General features: G+C 40.0%; 1 protein-coding gene across 5 annotated transcripts in view; it reads left to right on the top strand.

Annotated features, from left to right (window-relative positions):
• Positions 1–26,974, top strand: part of CPVL (carboxypeptidase vitellogenic like) — a 137,037-nt gene that overhangs the window by 13,722 nt on the left and 96,341 nt on the right. For 2 of the 5 annotated variants that reach the window (XM_074195561.1, XM_074195562.1), the window contains exons 2-4: positions 6,483–6,559; positions 9,406–9,585; positions 23,712–23,830. In XM_074195561.1, the coding sequence (XP_074051662.1) occupies positions 9,423–9,585; positions 23,712–23,830 (282 nt within the window). In that variant the 5' untranslated portion in view covers positions 6,483–6,559; positions 9,406–9,422. Of the gene's footprint in view, positions 1–6,482; positions 6,560–7,866; positions 8,053–9,405; positions 9,586–23,711; positions 23,831–26,974 lie in introns of those variants that run through there. The other 3 variants (XM_074195564.1, XM_074195565.1, XM_074195560.1) reach the window with 2 other exon arrangements.

Genomic DNA, 26,974 nt, shown 5'->3' with positions numbered 1-26,974 from the left:
GGTGTAAGATTTGGAGCCAGGGAGACCCCAGTTTAAATCCTGCTTCAGACATTAATTACTTGATTTAATGACTTAATTTTTCAGCCTTATTTTCCTCATCCGTAAAATGAAGATAATAATAGCTTAGATGGGGTTATTGTGATGATCAAATAAGATAATAGATGGAAAATACTTGGCAAACCTCAAAGTGCTATGAATGCTAGATATAGTATTATCACTAATAAAATAATAATAATCATAATCAAAGTTTAATTGTCTCTAGTTTTTTTTAGGTTTTTTTTTTTTTGCAAGGCAATGGGGTTAAGTGGCTTGCCCAAGGCCACACGGCTAGGTAATTAATTATGAAGTGTCTGAGAAAGGATTTGAAACTCAGGTACTCCTGAGGGCTTGTGCTCTATCCACTGTGCCACCTAGCCACCCCCAATTGTCTCTAGTTTTATGTCTGCTTTTTCTTTGTATCTTACCTCCTGCCCATGATTTTCTTCCTCATTTTTATAATATTTGACCACATGGGGTGACTCTGTTCTTCTTCCCTCTCTATCTCTATCTCTTTCTCCTCTCTTCATCTATTCTCTTATCTTGCCTTGCCTTGTTTTCTCTCTTTCTCCCCTACTTCCCTCCCTCCTCTCTTTCTTTTTTCTTTCTCTATTTTCTCTCTTTTACCCATCTAGGCCAGCCAGTATTTATTAAATTCCTACTTTGTGTTAGACTCTTCAGAAGGGCTATGCATACAAAATAAGGCAAGAACAGTCTCTGCCCTCCAGGAGCTGACATTTTAAGGATTCGGAGAATGGGGGGGAGAGAGACATGTAAACACATGTGTTGTTGTTTATCTTTCCTTCTTGAAGAGGACTAGTGACATAAAAGGAGTATATTGATGGTAATGCCAGAAGGAAAAGATTTATCATCTGGAGGACTTTCTGCCATATTGTTGTGTCCAACTCTTTGTGTCCCCATTTAGAGTTGTCTTGGTAGAGATATTGGAGTGCTTTACCATTTTCTTCTGCAACTCATTTTCAGATAAGGAAACTGAGGCAAACAGTTAAGTGACTTACCCAGGCTCACATAGCTAGTAAGTGTCTGAGGTCAAATTTGAACTCAGGTCTTCCTGACTCCAAGCCTACTGCTCTATCCACTGCCTTTTCTGCTGAAGATAGCATTTGAATAGACCCTTGAAGGAAGCTGAAGATTCTGTCAGACAGGATTGAGGAGAGAAAACCAGGTATGGAAGAACCAGTGCCAAAAGAGGATGACATTTGAGAACTAGCAAGTAGGTCAGTGCTGGTCCACTGTAGCAGAAATTTAGCAAAAAAGTTCAAGTCATGAAAAGTCAGGTATGGGAGAGAATACAGATTGAGAGGCAGAGTTTCCTAAACCTTGGAGGATATCAATAGAATCAAAATTACATGGTGAATAATTGATAAAAAGGATTTTCAACACACAAACTGACCTTCAGTAAACATAAGTAAATACACGTATAGAGGAAAATGAAACCAGGAAGACCAGGTTAGAAAGAGTTAGTGATCCTAGTGGTGAGCATGCTAAATGTTAATCAGTAATAGTGTCGTTGCTATACCATTGCCATAGAAACAAACCTGAGCCAGAGATGAGGGAATTTTCCCCACTCCTATGCTCATTAGCATAAGACTACTTAGAATCACTAGACAGTGTGTCTTGTCTGAGTGAGATGATTAAAGGAAATTTGGGAGAAATTTTGGAGAGTTTTTACAAGAGCACTCTTGGGAGATTTAGAGAGAATGAAATGAAGGTCCATGGGAAGAAATGGAAAAAAAAAGGAAACCTAATGTAGAGGCTATAGCAATGGAGACCTGGTTCAGTCTTAGCTCAAAATACTGGCAGGATGACCTCTCTAGGCCACCATTTTCCTTATCTGTAAAATGGAACTGGATAGCCCCTGAGGTTTTTGGAAAGTCTAAATCTGAGATTCTATGGGAGGAGAATTCCAGGAAACTAATGTGGCCCAAGAAGTCAACTGGAGAGTCCAAGAAATTGCTGTTCTTTTCCTTAGCAGTGACCCAAAGAGATGTGTGAAATGGCAGTACTCGTAGTAAGATTGGGAGAAATTTTAACGATAACGAAATGTTGAAGGTTGATGTTTCCTTTGGGATTCTCTTTGGTTTGGAATCATGTGAATGTTATCCAATCAAGACTGTGACCTCCAAAGGCCCCTCAATGAAGTCATGATTTTTTAACAGGAATCCTAGACGTAGACTCCTGGTACAATTCTATCCGGACACAAACTCTTCCTTTATAGCTTACCCTATAGTTCTCCAGCCTCTGCTTGAAGACCTCCCTGTAGGGGGACCCCGCAGTCTCCCTTCCCTTAGGGAACAGCATTACTTCTTAGGAAATTCCTCCCAGTATCCATCTGCCCCTTGCTAGTCCTGCCTTTAGAGGCCCTGAAGACCATAACTAAAGAAAGAAAAGCATATTAAAACTGGACTGGAGGAGGAATCATACAGGGCAGAAGAAGGCTCCTAAGACTAGAACATCTGGTTTTCAAATTTCTCTTGGTTCCACCCTCAATGTCTTCTCAATTAGTCAATTAATTTGTTCATTCAGTAAGTATTTATTGGGCACTTGCTATGGGTCAGGTTATTTGCTGTGAGCTACAACTTTTCATCAGAACCAGATCTCACCACAATTCTCAACAATTCTCAGAGCTGCCCCTTTGCCTCCCAGAATTCCCTGCCTTGGGTGGCTGCCTAGGGCCTTGTTCTTTGCAGATGGACAGGTGACAGCAGGTATGGGTTGAATTCAGCTGAATACAATGAGGACTCATTCGCTGCCCTTTCTGGGGGGTGGGGAGGACATTTGACATTTTGGGGACCCAATGAGTTCTTAACAATGAGCAGTCATGAAGCTGACCATGCTATGGGTCAGTCTGGCCATCTGCTGCTTCAACAACTGGGCTGGGGGCAGATTGGAAGAGCGGGAAGAGAAAAGGGGGCATAAATTTAGAAGCTGAGAAGGAACCCTCATTTTACAGAAGAGCTAAAGAGAGTTTGGGGCTCAGGGTTATAGATTTAGAGTCAGATGGAACTTCAGAGATCACCCAGTACAATCCTCTCATTTTACAGATTCAGAATTGGGGCATAGGGAAAGTAAATGAATTGTCCAAGGTCACATGCATACATCATAAGCATCAGAGCTGGGATCTGAATTCAGCTTCGCTGACACAAGAGGCATTTCCATGTTGGTGGAGTCCAAAAGACCTGGGTTCAAATCCATTCTCAATATTTACTAATAGTGTAGCACTGAGCAAATCACTTAACATTTGCCTTCCTCAGTTTCCTCATCTAAAAGATAGTCATAATAATAGCCCTTAGCACCCAGGGTTATTGTGAGAATCAGATGTGATAATAATTGTAGTGCATTTACCAAACAGTAGCACTTAATAAATTCCTTTTCCTTTCCCTTCTCCTATCTCTATTATTTATTACTAAGTCACTCAATTGACAAACATTTCTTACTATAATACATAGCACTGTGGTGGATGATAGAGAAGGTACGAATAAAAAAGAACCAATCCCTTCCCAAGTTTGAATCTTTCTTAGACATTACTTATCTAACTCTGGACAAGTCACTCAATCTCCAGTTGCCTTTGTTTCCTCATCTATAAAATGGGTTTAACAATGGCACCTCTCAGCTAGTGTTGTTGTGAGGATCAAAGAGATATTTGTAAAACCCTTTGTATATTCTGATGAGCTGTACAAATGCTAGTAATGATTATATTTAAAATTAAATTTTCATTTTTTCAATGGCAATCCACCTTTTCTCCCTCCTACTCCCCCCCCCACAGACATTGAGAAAGAAAAACAATCCCATTATAAACAAGAAAAAACAAATTCCTTTATTAGCCTACTTAAATCTAAATACATGGATATACAAAACAAAAGACAATTATATATGTCTCTTGTTTTTACATCACTTTCATTGCCAAAGATATCCCTCCCTCTCCAGAGCATTTATACAGCTCATCAGAATATACAAAGGGCTTTACAAATATCTCTTTGATCCTCACCACACTAGCTGAGAGGTGCCATTGTTAAGCCCATTTTATAGATGAGGAAACAAAGGCAACTGGAGATTGAGTGACTTGTCCAGAGTTAGATAAGTAATGTCTAAGAAAGATTCAAGCTTGGGAAGGGATTGGTTCTTTTTTATTCGTACCTTCTCTATCATCCACCACAGTGCTATGTATTATAGTAAGAAATGTTTGCCAATTGAGTGACTCAGTAATAAATAATATTGGGATGATATTGTGGCAGGAAATTTCTTTTTCCTCCTTGTCTTTAGTGTTGTAGTTTCTTTTTTACAATTTCTTGAGATTTTATCCCTCAGCACCTTCACAGCTTTCATTTCCAGTAGTAATAGGTTTCTCTGGGTGCATTTGGTCTTGTCCAACTTCATTTCTCATCTTTGCTGAAAGTGGACTCAATTGTCTATAGGTCCAGCTACTGTGTGATGTTAATAAGAATGGTTAATATTTATGTAGCATTGCACTGTGCTAAGGATTCCACAGTTATCTCATTTAAAATAATCAGAATCCAGATGCTTTGGATTCACTGTCCTTAATGGTGGAAAGTATGTACTTAAAAAAAAAAAGAATCTTTGCAATCTTTTGTCTATTTGTTGTGCTCCTTGGGATGATGTTGCTTCTCTGGATCTCTTACTAGTTTTCTTTAAATTGATTTTATCCTCTACTGCTTCTCTGTATTTTTGAGGTAATGTGGTTTATACATTTCCATGCTTCTTTTCCCACAGATCTAACCAAAAAAATTTTTTTAAATCAGTGCTGCTCTAAAGTTATCATGTAACTTTTTCCTTTTTTCTTCCTTCCCTTGCTCTCCCAAACACCTACTAGTAGACACAAATATGCTTGTGTGAGTGTGTATACACACACAGACACATAAATATATAAGATCATTCTATACATACTGCTTTTTATCAATTCTTTTTCTGAATATAGACACATATTTTTCCCCATAGGTTCTTTGTAATTAATTTGTATATAATTTACTCCTAGATACTTATGTATCCATAATGTGTTATAGGTTCATTGTAGTTAATTTTATGTAATATGTTCTTCTGTATACCTATGTATCTATAGTATAGATATATACAGATACACAGATAATACTATGCTTTCTGCATTTACATATTTACATATTTTCTGTATATATTATGATATATTTTCTTCTATATTGTTAAAAAATAATTCAGTTCTACTCTTGGTTACCATGAGCCTTTTCTTGGCTGATCCCTTGTTTTGGCAGTTGATTTATACCCATTAAACTTTTGCATGAAATTGTTGGAGTTGGTGTCAATCTCCTTTTATCGATCCATATCCTATTTATTGGCATAACTTATTTTGGTTTAATTAGAGTTGTTTTAGCTGCATACTTTGGGTGTTTTAATTCTTCTGGTCTTAAATGAATTTTTCACTTTAACAAGCTAGTGATCTATCTGTTCCCATATATAATTAGTTCAGAAATGACTGTAAGAGATCTATTGGTATGTTTTCTCCCTCTTTAGATTGTGAGCTTCTTGCTTCTTTTTGGATTTCCCAGTACTTTAGCATGGTAGTAGGTGGTTAATAAATGGCACATAGTGGGCACTTACTGAATCATTATCAATTTATTCATTGACGTCTGTGACCCTATGGACTCCTCTCTTTGCCTTTTCAAGGAGCCCTTGTGATTTGTCCCTCTATCATCTGGCTACATTTATAATTAGATGTCATAATAGATAGGATTCACTTTCTCCAGCAGACAAAGATCTCACATTTAGAGTACCGACAGTGAAGGTTTATTGATAATTTAGAAAGTACATGATTCTCAACATCCTCTGTCCCATTTTCTACTGCTCTGACATCATTTTGTATTTTTCTTTATTTCATGGATTGCCATTGCTAAAAAAAATGATCATCACTCAATGGCTTGCCTTGTGAAGATGATCCTCTCCATGCTTACTTTGACTGGCCCTAGCAAAGCTGATTGACCCATCTGTTGATGGGAATGCCCTCAATGCCTTCCCAGCATGGCAGAATTGACCGGAGCTTGTGATCTAAATCCAAAGCCTTCCATAACTCAGGTCCCTTAAGATATGGGCAGACAACTTCAGAAATGTCTGTAAGAAGTAGGAAGAGAGATCAGCCTTCTTTAATTCACTGACAAGACATGCTTTTTCCTTTTCTAACCCTCTGATCAGATATTAGAGGTAGTGCCTAAATTGGAATACTTCCCGTTTTTCTCTATTGCATTCCTGCCAATTAAAGCAAGGCCATTTTGGCTTGTTTTTCCCTTCCTCCCTTTCAGTCAGCCTCTGATTACAGGGACAGGGCTAGAATTGCCCTGGTTATTTAAATATTAATGTCCTCCATTAAAAAGGCCTTGAGGTTTATTGAGTGAAGATCGAAAAATACAGGCCTGATGGGTTTCTATTTTTTTCCCCCTTAGGAAAAACCACTTACTGAAACAGTTCCTTCCATCTCTTACAAGACAGACATTTTGCTTCTGAAGCTGTTTGCCTGGAGGTTGGTTCTTTTCTTTCCTTGAAAAAACAACTCTTGTAGTCAAATATTAAACCAACAAGTTCCATATATTTTTTGAAAAAATTCTCTATTTTCCAGAGCTATTGGGACTTGAGGCCCCAGGCTTCTGGAAGGCTTGTTTGATTTTACAGTATCATCTCCCCCCACCCACCTTGTATAGATACTGACAGTAAAAAACATTTCTCAACCACTTGCTATATTTAGTTTGGCATGTTTGCATTAAATACAGGAAATTATATTATGCTAACCATAAGAGACATGCTTGTGGCAATCAAATATTCCATCAAATTACAATTATGAACTTTTTTCTTATTGGGAAAATGGAGCTGAAAGACATTTTCACTTGTTTAAATTAAGCCATTGTTTTTACATTCTGCCAAAGGAATGGTGTGAAAAGTGTGTGGAGGTTCAAATGCTTTTATGCATTTTTGCATTATCATATCATTTCATGAGTTGGCATTTAAAGGACTGTGCAGGCAGGAAGGGCCTGGGTATTAGCATAATTGCATATGATTTTTTTGTGTCTTGGCATTTGAGGTGTGGTCTGCCAAACTTCCTGGACAGTGTGGAGTGGGAAGGGAGCTGAGAGGAGATCAACTCCGTTTTTTCAATGTGAGGGTCTGAGAATGCTCATGTCTGTTAACTGTTAGGCCTCTGTTTCTCCCTTTCTTTCCTTTGATTCACCCATGTGGTTTGGTTTTACGATGTGTGTATCACTGTGGGAGAAATATTGAAGCAGCTTCTCTGGTGGACTTATGATAAAGAAAGCAATTCACCCTAGAGACAGACCCATTGGAATCTGAACACAGACTCAAGTACATTTTTTTTTTTTCCTCTCACTAGTCTTGAGATTTCTCACCTTCTTGGGGAGGGACTTATGTTTACTCTCATAACAAGATTATTATAATATAAAATTTAAAAAATAAAAAAGATCTGTGTATCTGGATTATATTTCCAATCTACTCCAATGTGCAATCATAGAAGGCAATATGGAAGAGTGGATATGGCTTTGGGTTAGAATCAGGAAGCCTTGGATTCAAATCTCACCTCAGACACATTCTTTTGGTATGACCCTGGACAAGTTATCTTCTTTGTTTTTCCATTTTTTCATCTGCAAAATGCAGAGAGATGGACTTGGGGCCCCTTGGGCACTTCCCTGCACCATGATCTGCTGATATTGCAGACTAAGTACTTGGAATGATAGGCACGTGATCATTTGAGGGGGAAGTAGAGCCCCTGAACTGCCATGGAGATAGGAATAAATAAGGCAGTCCTTGCAATAGAGAACTCCCATTCTAATAGGGCAGCCAACCCAAAGGAGAGATGAGTTGCCAGGCAAATGAAAAGGTCTCTTAGAGCAAGAGAGCAAAGCAAGTGGGAAATGTTTGATTTTTATGTCATGTCTACTGATCAAATCCTCTCTGATTCTGATGTTGTGCCAAGGATTGGTGTGGCTGCAGTCCCTGCTGAAGCAGGTACCAGACTGTGTCTCTGTGGGATGGGGGTGATGGTGGGGGGGACTTCCTATGATAATGACTGATCTGGAATAGGACCACTGGTGAGGGGAGGGTGGAAAGAAAAGAGAGGGGACTGTGGGCTCACTTGCTCAAATTAACCATTGGTGTTGACAAAGGTGTCTAATGGGGCTTCTTCTCCACAGTGATCATTCTCCTAAACAATGGATTTAGTGACTGCTCCCCTCAGTTATGGCTCAGGGGCTGGGATAGAAGCAGAACCTGCGATCTGGGATGTGCCCAAGGCTCATGGGCTCAGCGTCCTGGACCACCTCTATCAGGATCTGAGGGGAGGTGGTAGTAGAAGTGATGGGACTGGTTTTGACTTACCTGGCATAGGCCGCCTCCCATCGCCATCAGGGATGGAGAGCTTATTGCCTCATATGTACCAATTATCCTGTAGGTGGAAAAGCCAAGATTCTTAATTTAAATTCATTAGTTTCTGATATATCAATCAAGGGGGGATTAGAAGTATTTTATTTGATCTCAGAGGGCAGACTAGGGTAGGGGCTAGAATTTTCAGAGAGATGAATGTAGACTTGATGTAAGGGAAACCTTCTTAAACATTAGGGTATTTTAGGAGTGACTGCTAATTTCTCTTTCATCTCTGACATTTGGTGATTCCATGATGCTGGTCTTGTCTTCCTGACTATAAGCATCAGTGGTATAGAGACTTATGGTTGATTCTCCCCAACACTCTGTATGAGAAGCATTTGGAAATTAACTTGGATCCTGGATTCAAATTCTGGTTTTGCCTCCTGCTATTTGTCTACAGCATCTCTGGGCCCCAGGTTCCTCAGGTGTAAAATGAAGGGATTTTAGAACTGGATGGCATCAAAGGTCCCTGTCCATTTGGATGTCTCTGGTCTGTGAGGAAATGAAATGTCTCTTAGACTTGAAGTCCAGAGAGGTGGGTTTGAAACCTGTCTCCAAAGCTTATGAATTTTGAATCTGTAGACACTGAGATCATGGGGATCATCCTTTTTGTACTTCCTATTACAGAGTTCTTTTTTTTCCCAAAGCAGTGGGGTTAAATGACTTGTCCAAGGTCATGGAACTAGGCAATTATTAAGTGTCTGAGGCTGGATTTGAACTCGGGTCCTCCTGACTCTAGGGCTGATACTCTATGCACTGCACTACCTAGCTGCCCCCTGCTGCACAGTTCATCAGTGTGTGTGTGTGTGTGTGTGTGTGTGTGTGTGTGTGTGTGTGTGTGTGTATTAACTTTGATGTGGGCTGGTATTGAATGTGGTCAGGAGGGTGCCCTCTGGACAGTGAGAGCCTTGACTGATTCCTTGTGGCTTTTTCTCCTAGAGAGAGTTATTGGCAAGATGTGGAAGGCAACCATCCTGTTGGTCCTGCTGACCCTGGAGCCCAGTGAAGGCATTTTTGGCTCCTTGTATAGAAATTTTCGAGTCTGTAGTCCGGGTTATGGAGACCCAGGACAGCCACTCTTCCTCACGCCTTACATCAAAAGTGGAAAAATTCAGGAAGGTAAGTTCTCCTCCAGTCTCTCAAAGTGGATGTTGTATGGATTTATCTGACTTGGGTAGTGTTGCTTAACTCTGGTTCAGTGTGTATGGAGATGAACAAAGCTCACAGTCCTGAGTCATTTTTATTTTGACATGAATGTTTATTTAGTGACTTATTGCCATCTGTAGGGTGAGGCCCTGGTGATACAGAGACAAAGAGGAAGCAGTTCGGTATGTGCCAAGTAATCAAGGCCAAGTAATACAAAGCAAATGATTTGTGAGGTGGCATAGCAGATGGAGTTCTAGGCATGGAGTCATTAGACCTGGGTTCAAATCCTCCCATGGGCATGTCATCTCTATCAGCCTCTATTTCCTCATCTGTGAAATGGGATCATAATTGCCCCTCTTTTCCAGGATTGTCGTGAGGATCAAATGAGATAGCATCTGTAATATACATTACAAACCTTAAAAACTCTATAAATAGAAACTATTATGATGATTGTAATGTCTGGGTGAGATGCTGGATGGGTTCTGCCTCTGCAGCTAGAAACTTGGATGTATGTCTTTCCTCCTCCACCGCCTTGCTATGTGCTTGTAAGCGAGACAATTCATTTCTCAGGACCTCAGTTTCCACATCTTGCCCCTTGAACCTTGCTCCTATGATGTCCAGTGAGCCTAAGGGCCATCCTGGATCCCTCACTCTCTCTCACCCACAACCCACGTTCAAACTGTTGGCAAGACCTGCTATTTTCACTTCTGCAACATCTCTGAATATTTCCCCTTCTGTCTTCTGACACTGCCCCCAACCTGGTACAAACCCTCTTCATCTCACCCCTGCTGGGAGGTGTCTGCCTGCCTCCAGTCTCTCTACACTGCAGGTCACCCTCCATTCAGTCAGTCTATTGATTTTCCTAAAGTGCAAGTCTGATCACGCCACCTCTTCTCACTCAGTAAACTCCAGTGATTCCCAGTGACTTTCAGAATCAAATATAAAATGCTGTTTGGTCTTCAAATTTATTCATAACTGTCCCCTCCTCCCTTCCTCTTCTTACACCATGTTCTCACATTCTCTCGGGTCCAGTGATACTGACCTCCTGACTTTTCTGAACAAAACCTCCAACTCTTGGCTCTCTCATTCTCTCTGGCTGTACATGTCTGGAACTCCTGACCACTGAGCTCTATGATTTTTGTAAATTCCTAACTAAAACCCTGCCTTCTTCAGCAAACCTTGCCCAGCCCCCCTTCATTCCAGTGCCTTCCCTCTCTTCCTTATTTCCCTTCTACCCTGTAGATGCTTTGTTTATAACAGATTTGCTTGTTGTCTTCCCACCCCACCCCCAACTAGATTGAAAGCTCCTTGAGGGTTTTGCTGTTATTCAGTTGTTTCAGTAATGACTGACTCTTTGTGATCCCATTTGGGGTTTTCTCAGAGATGACACTGGACTGGTTTGTCGTTTCCCTTTCCAGCTTATTTTACAGATAAGGAAACTGAGGCAAAGAAGATTAGGTGACTTACTGAGGGTCACACAGCTAGGAAGTATCTGAGGCTGAATTTGAACTCGGGTCCTCCCGACTCTAGTTCTCTTTTTTTGCCTCTTTTTGTAGCTCCAGCATAGTCCCAGGCACCTGGGAGGTGCTCAATGATTATTTGTTTATTCATCCATTCACTAATTCATTCATTTGTTTATCAGGAAACTCTTGCTAGAAGTGCCTTTGAGATCATCTGGTCTCTTTCTCTTATAGATGAACTGAATTATTTAAAGTTCAGGTCACTCAGTCAGGGCTCTGTAGCATCATCAGACAGGCAGATAGAAAGACATGCCTTTATTGGTCATGAATCATTTTCCTTTAAATTGACTTTTTAAGGAACTGATTTATTTAAAGTCTGAAAGTACATTGAAATTCTCTCAGTGTCATTATGTGATAATAGTCTCTTGTCAATGTGGTTGCTTGGGCAGCCAATAGAAAGTCATTGAAATTTGTGAGATCAGGGCATCATCTCAATATTAAGTTTGTACATAAATACACATTAAATGTAGCTAGGAAAATACCCTAAAAATTTGTATGTGTGAGTGTGGGCATCTTTTCAACCTACAGCTCCTGGCTTTGTCTCCTGGATTTGACAGAGAGATCAAGTTTAGACTCTCTTATCCTTGACAATCTATCAAGCACTTGGGTTCATCAGGAAACTTAGAGATCATCTAGTGAGGTTTCAAAATCAGATGGGTCTAGCAAGATTCGAACTCACATCCAACGACTTCCAATTCAGTGTTGTTTCCACTGTGCCCCTCACTATCCTGAAGCTGCTCTCCTGGCCTAGTCTACTGAGATTGGGGTTGGGCTTGTTCTCATCCTTTTCGCCCTCCTTCATCTCCTGGCATACCAATATCCTTTTGAGACTATGGGGTCCAGGACTGAGTTAATACTCCAGATTGTGGTGGGTGCTGTGGTTCAGTGCTGGCTAGGCCAGGTACCTTTCTTCTCCATCTTTGAAGAATGCTTTCATGGCATATGGACATCAGACCCTTGCATCATCTATGAATCTCTGACTTTTCTGGCTTCTTACTACTAATCCCTTACCTCATATCCAGATGCATTCTAAAATATAATGCTCATATCTAACCTAGTATTCCATATGCGGTCTAAGCAGGGATGAGGAAATTGGAATTATCACCTCCCTTGACCTGGACCCTCGGCTTATATTGCAGCAGGTAGCAGAGTGGGTAGATTGCCAAGCCTGAAGTGAGGAAGACTAGAGTTCAAATCCTGCTTCAGACACTTACTAGTTGTGTGATCCTGGGCAAGTCCCCTTTCCTTTGTCTTCACTCATAAAATTGGAGTAATAGCAACACTTATCTCCTGGAGTTCTTGTGAGGACCAGATGTGATAATAAAGAAATAATAGAGAAATAGAAAGTACTTTGCAAATCTAAAAATAATAAATAAATGTTAGCATTATTCATAGCAACAATAATAACGATATCTTTGGACACTTGACTTTTTCCTTTTTTTGCAAGCTCTCATAGGTTACTACTAACTCATTGACATTGCTGAAATGCTTTGCAACCACAATTCTCCTATTAGGTAGCCCAGTGATGTCCCTGGGATTCAGCCAATGAGATGCAGATTAAAAAAGTACAAAGCTTGATCTGATAATACAGCATCATTGTTGCTTACCGCCCATATGGGTGTGCACCATGTGTAGGCATGGTACCCTCTTCAAGTATGACTTGAAGTGGCATTCCTATTGTGAACACCCCAGAAGAAGGGAGCATCCTTTACCTCTTAACAGGTGGTGATGGCACCACCCACATTCCTTTCCCACATGGAGTCTTTTCACACTGTCCAAATATTTTTACATATTCACATCAATCATCATCTTAGGCTTCATCCAAATAATGACACCAGGCTCATTGGGTTATGAAGCATCTCCAAATGACCCCATGGATTACAAATACTTTTCATATTTCTCAACTATTCCTTCTTACTGAATGACAGGGCACATGGACTCCTCTCTACTCCTCCTGGTGAAGTGTTCCAGATCCTTGACATTCCCATTTTGTACTTGTTCAATCCTTTTGGACCTCAATACAAGATTAAATATATATTAATCCCCTACAAAGTGCTAAGTGCGGAAATATACAAAAGAGTCAAAAGACAATTTTTGCCTTCAAGAAGTTTCCTATCTGAATATGAAATCAGAGGTCCTCCACCCTAGCTCTGTGATCTGGTCATTATCTAATTCCTCCTGCTGACCCCGGAGTCTATAGTCTCTGCCCTGCATGATGTCACTTTGATCTTCACTCAAATACCTCTCAGTGTGGTTTCTTAATTCCCATATGCAAATTTTAGACCAATCCTCTGCTTGTCTATTTTTTAATTTAATTTTTTACCTTTGAATAAGTTACATTTAAAAAGTCTCTCAGTGGGGTTCTGGGGTTACCCTATTCATGTGTACAAATATTAGTTTTATTCCAGCTAAGTAGACATGCCAGATAATTCATTTACTCCTTGGTGGTAGTTTTATTGCATAAATCTTGAGTGCACACCCTTGGTGATGATTTAACATGGAGGCTCATGAAGGAATTGGAAAATGAGACCATTTATAATAAAGTAATAAATTGTACACTTCAGTTAAAAGGACTTGAAGTAGGGGGAGAGAGCAAAGTAGCAGGGAAAGATGTCTCTCCTCTTGGAGGCAGGGGGCTGCAGAGGCAGAATGGTGCCTGTGCTGTCAAACATAGTCACCCCCTCATTGGTTTTTGATTAACTGACTTTCTTTGTCACAAAGAATGGTTCAATTCTCTTGGCATGGGAATGGTTATGACTCCATTATTTTAATTGGGTGAAAAAACAAAAGATATAATTAAACTTTTTCTTAAGGTGGTAGAGGAAGATTTCACAGGAGAAGTTAGCTAAGATTTAGATAAGGTCAAAAGTGGAAGTCATTCTAAGCATAAGAAAAAGTATAAACAAAAGTCCAGATTTAAGGAAAGTAGTGTATGTCCTAGAGCCTTCGCCATAAGGTGAAAATGGAGGAAGTAATACACATTGGAAGAAATACACTGAAATTCTATTCTAGCCCTGTCCCCCTTCAGCATTCAGACAGCTTCTCAATAACCCACAGAGTCTCTGGAATTAACAGTAGCACAATATAGGCCCCCAGAGCATTTAAGTTTTCTCCTCTATCCCTCTGGCTCTCAGCTTGATGGACACTTCATCAACCTCATCATGGCTCTGAATTCTGACATTTAGACTCTGAAAGGGTCTAAGGCAGGGTCACTTGGTAAATCACACCATGAGGCCACTTTCTGCCAACAGAATTTTAAATTCTTCTCAGATCTGGCACATCTGGGTATGGAAATGAAATCTTGACAACATAATTATGGATAATTTTATTCAATGGAAGCTTGGAAAGTTGAGGACGATCTGGACAGATGGTCAGTGCCTAACTCTAAATCCCCTTTGTTTATTGAGTGTGTCAGATCTACAGTCTCACAGAACTGCGAAGAGAGTGTTTCAGTGATAGACAAACTCTCACAGGAAGACAAGTCTTCTTCCCCCTCCTCTCAGCCATTCTTCTCTCCTTTCTCCATTTATCAGGCTTAGTTTTTATGTAATTGTAATTGTGTGTTAGGTTTCTGTGCAGCAGCAGTATTAAATGTGCTTATCCCCAGAAACAAAACAAACAGACTCTGCCAATTTTCATGTTTGTCAACATTGCGACATTTTGGCAATGGTGTAAGTGGTCTATTCCATTTCCCCTGATGTTCTGGACCAGGAATTTGGGGTATTGCTCAATACTAATGACAAAGGAATTTATGTCTCCAAAGAGCACTGCCAATTAGGAGCTCAGAGATCCTATCACCCTATCCCTTTGGTCATCCCACAACCTTTTGGCAAATAGTGAATGGTAAAGCCATTGATTGGAGTAGTCAGCAAAATGGGAGGAGATAATAATTGTGTAAGGCAGCCCTCTTTTTCATATTCACAAATGAATCAAAGAGAAGAAATAAACGGGATCAGTTGAATGTATGGGTTTGTCACATTCCACTAGCAGAGTCTGGAAGAATGAGCTTCTGGTTTGTAGGATACTGAAGCTGCAGAAATGAAAAGGAGCTGAGAGGTCAGGTCCAATTCCCTGGTTTGGCAGATCAAGAAACTTCTGGAAGACTCTTCAGTAGCTATAGCTAGGGTGGGGATGACTAGGACCTTTAACCAAGCTGCTATTGTTTAATTGTTTCTAGTGGTGTCTAACACTTTATGACCCCATATAAGATTTTTTTTGGCAGAGATAATGAAGTGGTTTGCCATTTCCTTTTTCAGTTCATTTTACAGATGAGGAAACTGAGACAAACAGGGTTAAGTGACTTGTCCAGGGTCCAGACCTCTAAAGAACCCCCTCCCTTTGTTATACACTGGCTCTGCAGGTACCTATGCCCATGCCCACACCATTTATTCTACCACATTCATTTTACAGATGAAAAAAAGAGAGGTGAGTGACTTTCACAAAGTTCCATAGCTGGCAAGTGTCAGAGGAGGGGTCCCTTTACAAGACCCCATATCATCATCCTCAAGGGTTCTTCCATTCTGCCAGTACTCATTCTCCCCCTCCCCACATACACACTCCCCTACCATATCCGCTTCCCATTTCCTCCTCAGATTGGAAGATTGAGACCAAGAGGACAGCTTACAATGCTTTAGAACTTGGGTCCTTAGGGAAGAGATGAGGTACCATTGCCCACATCCCCAATAGAACTGCATCTGACTGAGACAATCTCCTCTGCATGTTCTAACCCCGCCTCATTGAGTTGGTTCCTGGCACAAGAATTCCTAGTTAAAGCTCTGAATTTGTTATCATTTAGTCTAACCCCATCACTTTATTTTAAAATGTGTTTATTTTTACAAGCATTTATAATTTTTCCCCTCTCACTGCTCACTTCTCTCCCTTATTGAACTTTTTTTTTTTAGGTTTTTGCAAGGCAATGGGGTTAAGTGGCTTGCCCAAGGCCACACAGCTAGGTAATTATTAAGTGTCTGAGGCCGGATTTGAAATCAGGTTCTCCTGACTCCAGGCCAGTGCTCTATCCACTGCGTCACCTGGCCACCCCTGAACATTTTTTAAAAAAGAAAAAACCCTGGGAGCAGCTAGGTGGTGTAGTGTATAGAGTCAGGCCCTGGAGTCAGGAGGACCTGAGTTCAAATCAGGATTCAATCACTTAATAATTGCCTAAGGTGTGACCTTGGGCAAGTCACTTAACCCCAGTGCCTTAAATTTAAAAAAATTAAAGAAAAAACCCTTCTAAAGAATATGCATAGCCCCACAAAACAAATTCCCACGTTGACCACATCCACAAATGTATAGATCTATTTTTCCATTAAGTCATCATCTCTCTGGTAAGAAGTGGGTGACAAATTTTATCTTCTGACCCCTGGACCCATGGATTCTGGTTTGTAGAATATTGAAGATATGTGTAATAAAAGGTTAAAGGTTTTCAGAGCTGTTTTTCTTGAAAACATTTGCATTTTACAAACTCTTCTTAGTTTTTATTTCATTTTTTGCCTGAGTTCCTATTTAGCCTTCAATTTTTTTATTGTTCTTTGAATTTTACTATTTCCCCCATCTCACTTCCCTCCCCCACCCCCACAGAAGGCAGTTTGATAGTCTTTACATTGTTTCCATGCTATACATTGATTAAAATTGAATGTGTTGAGAGAGAAATCATCTCCTTAAAGAAAAAATTATAAGAGCAAAATTACATAATAAGATAGCTTTTTTTAAAAATTAAAGGCAATATTCTTTGGTCTTTGTTCAAACTCCACAGTTCTTTCTCTGGATACAGATGGCATTCTCCATCACAGGTACCCCCAAATTGTCCCTGATTGTTGCACTGATGGAATGTGCAAATCCATTAAGGTTGATCATCACCCCCATGGTGCCATTAGGGTGTTCATTTTTCTTCTGGTTCTGCTCATCTCACTCAACTTCAGTTCATGCAAATCCTTCCAGGTTTCCCTGAATTCCCACCCCTCCTGGTTTCTAATAGAACAATAGTGTTCCATAACATACATATGCCACAATTTATTCAGCAATTCCCCAACTGATAGAAATTCACTCAGTTTTCAATTCTTTGCTACCACTATCAGAGCTACTATGAATATTTTTGTACAAGTGATATTTTAACCCTTTTTCATGATCTCTTCAGGGTATAGACCCAGTAGTAGTAGTAATGCTGGATCAAAGGAAATGCACATTTTTATTGCCTTTTGGGCATAATTCCAGTTTCCTCTCCAGAAAGGTTAAATTAGTTCACAGCTCTACCAACAATGCATTAGTGCCCCAGATTTCCCATATTCCTTCCAACATTGAGCATTGTTTTTTCTGGCCATATTGGTCAGTCTGAGAGGTTTGAAGTGGTATCTCAGAGATGCTTTAATTTTCATCTCTCTAATCAGTAATTATTTAGAGCAGTTTTTCATGTGACTATGGATTGCTTTGATTTCCTCATCTGTAAATTGCCTCTACATATTCTTTGACCATTTGTCAATTGGGGAATGGCTTTTTTTTTTTTATAAATTTGACTCAGTTGTATATTTTTGGAAATGAGTCCTTTGTCAGAAATACTAGTTGTAAATATTGTTTCCTAATTTACTACATTTCTTTTGATCTTGGTTATAGTAGTTTTGTCTGTGCAAAAGCTTTTTAATTTAATGTAAACAAAATTATCTAGTTTATTTTTAATGATGTTTTCCATCTTTTCCTTGATCAAAAACTGCTTTTCTTTGCACAGATCTGACCAGGTAAACTATTCCTTGATCTCCGAGTAATATTGTCCTTTATGTCTAAATCCTGTACCCATTTTGATCTTATCTTGGTATAGGGTGTGAGATGTTGGTCTAATCCGAGTTTTTACCATACCAGTCTCCAATTTTCCCAACAGTTTTTATTGAAGAGAGAGTTTTTATCCCAGAAGCTAGACTCTTTGATTACTGGAATTATTTCCTGCTATCACTTTTTCACCTAGTCTATTCCATTGTTAGCCTTTAATTAATGAATGGGCATTGCCTCAGACAAACTGAGCTCTGGGAAAGTACTTACCTTAAAAAAATCAACATCTCTCCACCTTATCTAGAGCCATCACCAATCATAATGACCTATATTTGGTCACTGGACTCAAATGACTCTGAAGAAGAAAGTGAGGCTGGTAACTTTGCACAGCCCTACCCCTCGTAAATCCAATTCATTTGTGAGTGAAGACATGATCCTCCTGATGCCGTTGGGCCTCTTCAAGGATGAAGGATGAACAACCATGCTGTATCAGTTCTTAAAAGTCTTCCAGATTTCCTCTGGAACAGTCCTATCCATCATCTCTATGGCATTCCATTTCATGTATACACTGTTACTAGTTCAGCCTTTCCTCAACCAATGGGTACTCCCCTAGTATTTCATTTGAGGTTATTACAAAAAAGTGACTATTAATATCTTCATACCTCCATCATATATTTATAATAACTAGTATGTGCTCGGAATCTGCTGTACCCCTCATTTTCCAAATGACAAAACTGCTTTCCAGAGAAGTGATTTCCCCTAGATCACCTAGTCACATCTGTGCCAGAACCAGGATTGGAAACAAGATTCTTTGACCCCCCCACCCCAGCCTCATTAGATTTCTCTCCATTCTGGCTTCTGTAGCTCTTCTGCTATTCTATTAGAGGAGAAATTTCCTCTTTCAAACATGATAAAGTGCTCTCAGGAGGGCCAAGTACTGAAGCACCTATTTTTGGACACCTGAAAGCCGACCTCTTAAGATGTCAATAAGACCATTGGATGACTTTCCCATAAGACAAACTGGTATATTTATTACTATGGCAGAGGAGACAGGGGGTGGGCTTGGAGTCAGCAGAGCTGCTTGACTAACAGTGTGATCATGGGCAGATCACCAGGCCTCTCAGAGGTTTAGTGCCCTCACCTATAAACTAAACAAAATCATATTTATATTTCTATTTTCCTGGTTCATCTACTTGTATTTTTTATTTTTTTTTAAATATGATTTACTTTGCAGGGTTGTATTTGCAGGGAAATATATGTAGGACCTTAAAGCATCATACAAAAGTGATTCTGGGGGAAGGAAGTGCATCTCAGAGGTCACTAAATACAACTCCCTCATTTTACAGATCAGGAACCTTCTGGAAGGAATAAATTGGCTACTAGTTTTGCTTTCACTCATTCATTGATTTTTTTCATTCAACGTCATCAGCACCTCTTTTGTACCTCCTTTCTAGTACCACGAGGTGGCACCATAGTACAGAGTGCTTGGAATCACTGTGACTGAGTTCAAATCTGACCTCAGACCCTGCCTAGTTGTGTGACCCTGGGCAAGTCACTTAACCTGTTTGCCTCAGTTTCCTCATTTGTAAAATGAACTAGAGAAGAAAATGGCAAATCACTTCAATGTCTTTACCAAGAAAACCACAAATGGGGTCATGAAGAGTTGGGCATGACTGAACAAACAGCAACAGCCTGGCTCTTTGTAAGGGCTGATGGGGATACAGAGAGGAGCCAACTATGGCCCTCCTTCCCCTCCCTCTCCTTTCTCTCTGGGAAGCTTTTGATCTCCTAAGTGAGATAAGACCTTTGCTCAGATGGTTTACACACGGGACAGGAAGTGATCATGCCATTGGTACCACGTGGCGTGCTGCAGAAATCTAAAGACAGGAAATATGAATCACTAGGTTTGATTTCCTGAAAAGGACAATTTACCTGGACAACAGACTTGACTCAGGGCTGACTCAAGTGCCCTTGGGTTTGTTTTTGAGAAACTGCCCAGAATCTAAAGACCTGACCCTGAACCCATTCACATTATTGTCATTACCTATTTTGGTGCTTTTAAAACCTTGAGGATTTATTCTTTGTTTTTAAAATTTTCTTCTCCCCCTCCCCAAAAAAATTCTGAGATCAATGATGGAGAGTCAACCCTACAAGAATACTCATAACAGAATTTTTAAAGAAGTAAGTTTTACTTAATAGTTTTTTTCAATGAGCTGCATCTCCCAAAGTATCCCTCTCCTCCTCCCTTTCCAGGAGACCATCCCTTATAAAAAGAACAAAAGAAAACATTTCAGCAAAACCAGCCAGTGATTTGGAAAAGTTTCAATTGATGTGTAGCATTCTGTACCCATAATTCTTCACTTCTTCAAAGAATTTAGGTAGGGGCAGGGAGCCTAAAGTTCTTTCTCTTATCTCTTCTTTGGGATCATTATATTTCTAGGAGTCTGTCTGGATGATTTTGGCATTCCCATCCTTCCATTGATGTAGAAGTGGTCATCATGAGTATCATTTCTTTTTTGGTTCTGCTTACTTGATTCATATAGGTTCCCAGACTTCTTCTCATTCATTGTGTTTATCTATTCTTATGGTACCATCATTTTCTATTACTCATATGGACCACAACGTATTTAGCTGTTCCCTAATTGATGGATCTTTGTGTCTAATCTTTTGTTACTCAGAAAAGTTCTTATAAAAGCAGTTGCTTTCATTGTAGTGAAGATAGGGATAAGGGAGGATTTGCACTTCCCTAGTATAAAGAGAACTAGCAACATAATAGTATTTGCATATTGAAGAATGGCCAGTAGTTTAAGGTTTGCAAAGCAAGTGAGTATTAACTCATTTGGTCCTCAAAGCCACATGAGGTAGGTACCATTATTATTGTCATTTTACATATGAGGAAACTGAGGCAGAGAGTGGTTAAGTGACTAGTCCAGGGTTGTTCAGTGAGTAAGAGTCTGAGCCACTTTTGAACTCAGATCTTCTTGTTTCTAAGTTCTATGCTCTAATTCCTGTACCACTTAGCTATCTATAGACTCCAACAGCATAAATCTTAAGTATTGCAAATGAGGCTTGGGATGATGGTTATCTTCCATTCTCTTTCCTTATTATTACTATTTTTTTACATTTTTAAAATTTCTCATTCCATATTGCCTTTTTCCATCTTTCTTTGCCATCCAGTTGTGTGACCCTGGATTAGTCAATTTATCCAAGTCTTAGTTTCTCCTTCTGTAAAGTGGGGATAATAATGCCTTTAGAAGGGGCAGCTAGGTGGCACAGTGGATAGAGGCACCAGCTGTGGAGCCAGGAGGACCTGAGTTCAAATTTGACTTCAGACACTTAATAATTACCTAGCTGTGTGACTTTGTGACTTTGGGCAAGTCATTTAATGCCATTGCCTTGCAAAAAAAAACCAAGCAAAAAGAGAATAATGCTTCTAGAAATGCTGTGTGGCTCCAATGAGGCACTTTGCACATTTTAGTGTTCTAGAAATATCAGTTATTATTGTTTTTATTATGATGTCTTCTCCTTCCATTACTCCTCCCAACCTCTTCTTTCCTTTGTTCCTTGGTCATTACTTTTCCATCTTCCTCCTTTGCTCTCTAAATGAATGGGACAGATTAAAAAAATAATGTGAACATGTGTGTGTGTGTGTGTTTAAATTCTGCCCATCCTTGAAATATGTCTTCTCTGGAAAACAGGGTCAGGGTCAGTGATTGGGAGCTAGTGAGAAATAACAGTTCCCTGATAAGCAGTGAGACTTGTCTAGAAGGGGGGATGACTCAACTCATTATAAGATTCAAATTATCACAGAGACTCAAGGTCTGCATTGGTAAGAAAAAGGAAAAGGTGGAGGTCCATGTCTATATTGCATCATTATTAAAAAACCACCTAACTCATTCCTCTTTCTTTCTCCCAGGGTTGAGACATGAGGAGAAACAGACAGAAATGTCTCTGTTCAAAGTCCATGCAATTATCTGGGACTTGGGAGAACCATCTAGGGAGATGTTGATATTTATGACTGTTGCTGTTGATGCTTTCCTCTTTTCTCAGCAAACCTTCCTACTTCCTTAAGGCTAATAAAGCGCTTTTTGCATTTTTCATTTTATTTCACTTTGATACCAACCCTGGGGGTGGGTCCCAGAAGTGATATGATTTGCATTTTACCTAGGGCAGATTGAAAGGGAAAGGGGCTTTTGCCTTGTAATGTCTGAGGCAAGATTCAGACCTAGGACTGATTTGACTAGGCCTTCTTAGTAGGCAGGGCTGTGTCTTTGTCCTCTTGCCTGCCTTTCTGAATTTCTTTTCCATTTCCTATCTCCTATCTTGCTGACCATGGAAGGTCACATCTTCATGCTGAACCATGACTTTCCAGCTCCAGAGAGTTCATCCTTTCCCTCCTACCCATTCCCAGGACCAGATCACTGACCACAGTAGATTATCTACTAAAAAGTGAGTCAGACTAAAATCTTAGTGAGAGTTTGTCTTTTAAGTTGGAATCTTTACAGTATGGAAGTATAGTTGGCCCCAAGAAGCCGGGCAAGAGCTAAGCAGGCTCCTGCATTATAACAAAGAGAAATGAGGCCTGAGAACTGGGGTGAAGGATGTCCTCCGGAAATGAGAGGAAGACCTCAGTTGGCTTGTTGTGATCCTTCCCCTTCCACCTGGGGGTGGATTTCTGGGAAGATAAGAGTCCAATGGCAAGGGCATCCCCACATGGATGAGTGAACAGCTCCACCAGGACACTGGGTGGCTAAGTATCGAAGGAAATAGAGTTCTGGAATTATGATCACCTGAGTTCAAAATCAATCTCTGACATTTATTAGCTGGGTGAACTTGGACCAGTCACTCAGCCTCAGTTGCCTCATCTATACAATGGGAGTGATAATGATAGTACCAATTTTACAAGGTGGTTGTGAGAATCAAATGAGATGATATGCAAACATCAGGGTGCCATATAAAAGTTGATATAGTTATGGCTGTTGTTGTGAGGCTCAAAGCCATCATTAGGCCTCTTAGAACTGGGACTCAAGGGAAGCACTGTTAGCTGAGAAGTGAAGGGACCTGGGTTCCTGTCTCAACTCTGTCTTTCACTTACTGTGTGACCTTGGGTAAATGAAATCACTCTTCTGGGTCTCTATTTACTTAACTGTAAAATGAAGAAATTGGACTAGAAGGTCCCACTGAGCTTTAAAAATGAAAATTCCTAAGAACAGAGTCTTGGCCAGAGGAGGCGGCTTAGGGAAGGGGAGAGTCATGACATAGCTGGTGAAGTTGCTCTCTGTATTTCAAAAACTCATAGACTCAGAGCAGAATGAGACTTAGAGATCATCAGGTCCATCCCCTTTATTTTACTGAGAAGGAAAATGAGACTCATGAAGTTTGAAGAATTGGTCTAAGGGTGCACAGTAAATGACAGGGATGGGATTTGAATCCATGAACTCTTGAGACTTCCAAGTTGGTGCTATTTCTATGGGAACACACTCGCCCTTGAATTTCTTTTCAGGTCCTTTTTACTTACTCCAAATGCCTGGATTTAGGGTTGATGAATGGGAGCAAAAAGCTTCTTTATATTGTTAACTTTCCAAAAATAAGATGTGCTGCCCTGGCTTCCACTCCTTGATTGTCTTTGGGCAAAGGTTGGATGAATGATCACATGTCTGCCATGTTGTAGAGGAGATTCATTTTCAGGAGGGGGTTGTACCCAGTGGCCAACTTTGAAATTTGATGACTTTATGATTCTATTCCCAATGGAGACCCTGATCCCTAATCAAGCTCTAACCTCATCTCTCTTCTAATTTGGGGCTTACATTTTCTTTCTAGGCAAGCAGTTGAGTCTGGTCAACCCATTCCCAGGATTCAAAGTGAAGAGTTACTCTGGCTATCTCACTGTGAATGAAACCTATAATAGCAACCTCTTTTTCTGGTTCTTTCCAGCTCAGGTAGGTGGAAGAGAATGCTAATGTTCTATAGGGACAAGATGGAAAAATGGATGAGTACTAGATTTCAAGTCCAAAGAAATGGGTTCAAATCTGGCTCTGCCTCTGAGGACCTATATACTTTTGGGAAAATCACATCCTCTCTCTGGGTTTCATTTTCCCCATCTGTGAAATGGAAGGTTGGCCTAGATAAGTTCTCACTTCTCTTCCAGATCTGATGGCTCCAGGGTTACTCTATAATCCTACTAGGTGGTGGAGTACATAAACTGTTAGACCTAAGAGTCAAAAACAAAAAGACCTGAGTTCAAATCCTCCCTCAGTCATGACAAGCTGGCCGAACCTGCCAAAGTCTTAGTTTCTTCATCTGTAAGATGAAATCTACCTACCAGATAGATTTGTTGTAAGGATTAAATGAAATAATAATTGTAAAGTGCTTAGCACAGTGCTGATCCATTGTAAACACTATATAAATATTTGCCATTAAAGTGTTTTGCAGATCTTAATATATATATATATATATATATATATATATATATATATATATATATATATGAATTCTAGTTGTCACTATTTAATGGTTATGTGTCTAAAATGCAGCTAGGTAGTGCAGTGAATAGAGCACTGGCCTTGGAGTCAGGAGGACTTAAGTTCAAATCTGGCCTTAGACACTTAATAAATACTTAGCTGTGTGGCCTTGGGCAAGTCACTTAACCACATTGCCTTGTAAAAACCTAAAAAAAAATTTTAAAAATGGCACCTCATAGGAGGAAGCTACATGGTTCATTGGATAGAATGCTGAGTCAGGAGTCTTCAAGAGAACTTAAGTTGAAATGTGACCTCAGACATTTATAAGTGACCCATGTGAAAATGAGCTGGAGAAGAAAATAGCAGAACAGTTCAGTATCTCTGCCCAGAAAACCATTTGGGCAGTATTAGAATGCTTTGGTTCATGGGTAGTTACAAAGAGCTGACACAGCTGACTGATTGAATGACAATAACAGCAAGCCCTCAATAAAAATTTCAAAGGGCTTAGATATTAAAAATACCCAACAGCTGAAGACACTCAATATCAGAGATGGAGAGAACTTGCTTCTCTCTCTTTAGAGATGGTTTATAGACTTGAAGTGACTTGAGAATGGAAGAATGGAAGAATGGAAGAAATCAGCAGAGCATTAAGGCCTGGCGGGACCTCTGGGACATTCCACTGGCCACTCATCCCCACCAGTGATCATAAGCCATGCCAGGGGCCCTTGAACTCAGGAATACAATGCACCATTTCCCTCATGGAATTTTTAGAAACAGGGGATATAAGAAAGAGGGAGGCAGGAAGAAGGTGGCAATATTCACCCAAACATAGCTTCAAAGAATCCTAAAGAAGTCAGATTGTGCCCCTCTCCCAGGAAAAAATAAAACAAAATAAAACCCAACCAACCAAACAAATAGTTCTTTCCTCTTTATAAAGAGAGGCAACAAGCAGGGTAATGAAAACTTATATTTTAAAATTTTATGGACTTCTTGTTTGTTGTTTAATCTCAAAGTCATTTCCAGATATATTTGCCCCATCACCCTCCACCTCCTGACCAACCTCTCTTCTGTCTACCCATCAAGCTTTGCTTTGTAAGGAGACCATACATAAGGACCACTGAAGTAAAACCAAGCACTCAGAAGCAGTGAGGCATATTGAAAAAGCTGGCTAGATGGGAAACCAGTGAACCATCCCTCTCTCTCTCTCCCTCTCCAGATGTGTTGGGTGACATCAAGAAGGTTGTTCTACCCATTTAATTCTTGGTTTCCTTTTCTTTAAAATGAGGGAGCTGATCCCTTCTACTTAGACATTTGTGTTCCTATCATGGAACTTGACTTTCAACTTTGGTATCCCTCCACCCCCACCTTTCCAAAGAAGAAGGGAGGTCTACTGACCAAGATTGCTTATTGTTATGGAATTATAACAACCGTCAATTAAAAAAAGACAAAAATCAACTCTATAAGTCTTGAATGGTTTGTCAGAATTGGTAGAGGGCAAAGTAATCTGATGGGGAAGGAGCTAGACGGTATACCTGACTATAGTTAGCAAGACTTGAATTCCAATCTTAGCTCCAATTCTTACCAGCTGTGAGACTCAGGGACCACAGCTTCTTATTTATCAATTGTAAGGTAATAAGGGTAATACTTGACCAACCTGCCTTCCAAGGTTATGGTGAAACTCAAAGGGGATAGATAATAAATCCAGTGTTTGGTGCATTGTAAGCATTTAATAAATGTCTTACTTTCATTTCATGTTGTGCCATCCATCATCCATCCATCCATCCATCTAGCTATCCATTCACATCATTCATTCATTCTTTCATTCATTTATGCACTTGCAAACCCTAAACCACTCTATAAATACCAGCTGTCATTCTTTTGGCTTGACTCTCTTGGTTAAAACGTGGGCTTGTGAATCACTAGATTTCAACTCTGCACCCTCTGCTGGTAGCCCAACAAACTTCCCAAACCAAAACAATAAGCACCAGCTTCATTCAGTGAACCATCAACCAGGGTCCCCCAGAAAGATCAGGTTCCAGTTCTTTAGGAAAATCCCAGAGGAAAGCAATGCTATCCTGCTGAACCAGAACTTGTCTAGCCATGACAGATGTATTTTATGTTATAGCATTGGGTGAAGGAACTAAAAGGCGGCATAGGATGATTTAGGATTAAGGGGAATTGTCCAGAGGACAAGCAGAGACACAAGGCCTGGAGGCAGGCAGAAATGTTTTTGCTTTTCATAGAAAGTTCTGTTTTAATAAGAATGCTATCAGAGAGGGGTGGCTAGGTGGCGCAGTGGATAGAGCACTGGTCCTGGAGTCAGGAGTACCTGAGTTCAAATCTGGCCTCAGAAAATTAATAATTACCTAGTTGTGTGGCCTTGGGCAAGCCACTTAACCCCATTGCCTTGAAAAAAAAACTAAAAAAAAAAAGGAATGCTATCAGAGAAAGGTAAGGTCTGGGTGAGAGGAAATATGATCCAATGGAAGGAAGTTAAGTTTGTATATCTGGCAGGTTCCTTTTATTTGGCGGAGAAGGAAGGAGTTCTTAGACAGACCACAGTTAGTAAGGAGAACATACATAAGGGACCTTTAGATGTGAAGCCATTGTGTCCTTTTAATT

The sequence above is a fragment of the Macrotis lagotis genome, chromosome 7 (genome assembly GCF_037893015.1).
Source record: "Macrotis lagotis isolate mMagLag1 chromosome 7, bilby.v1.9.chrom.fasta, whole genome shotgun sequence".
Lineage (NCBI taxonomy): Eukaryota > Metazoa > Chordata > Mammalia > Peramelemorphia > Peramelidae > Macrotis > Macrotis lagotis.
The sequence above is the reverse complement of the archived record's forward strand: the minus strand, read 5'-3'. Positions and strand labels throughout refer to the sequence as shown.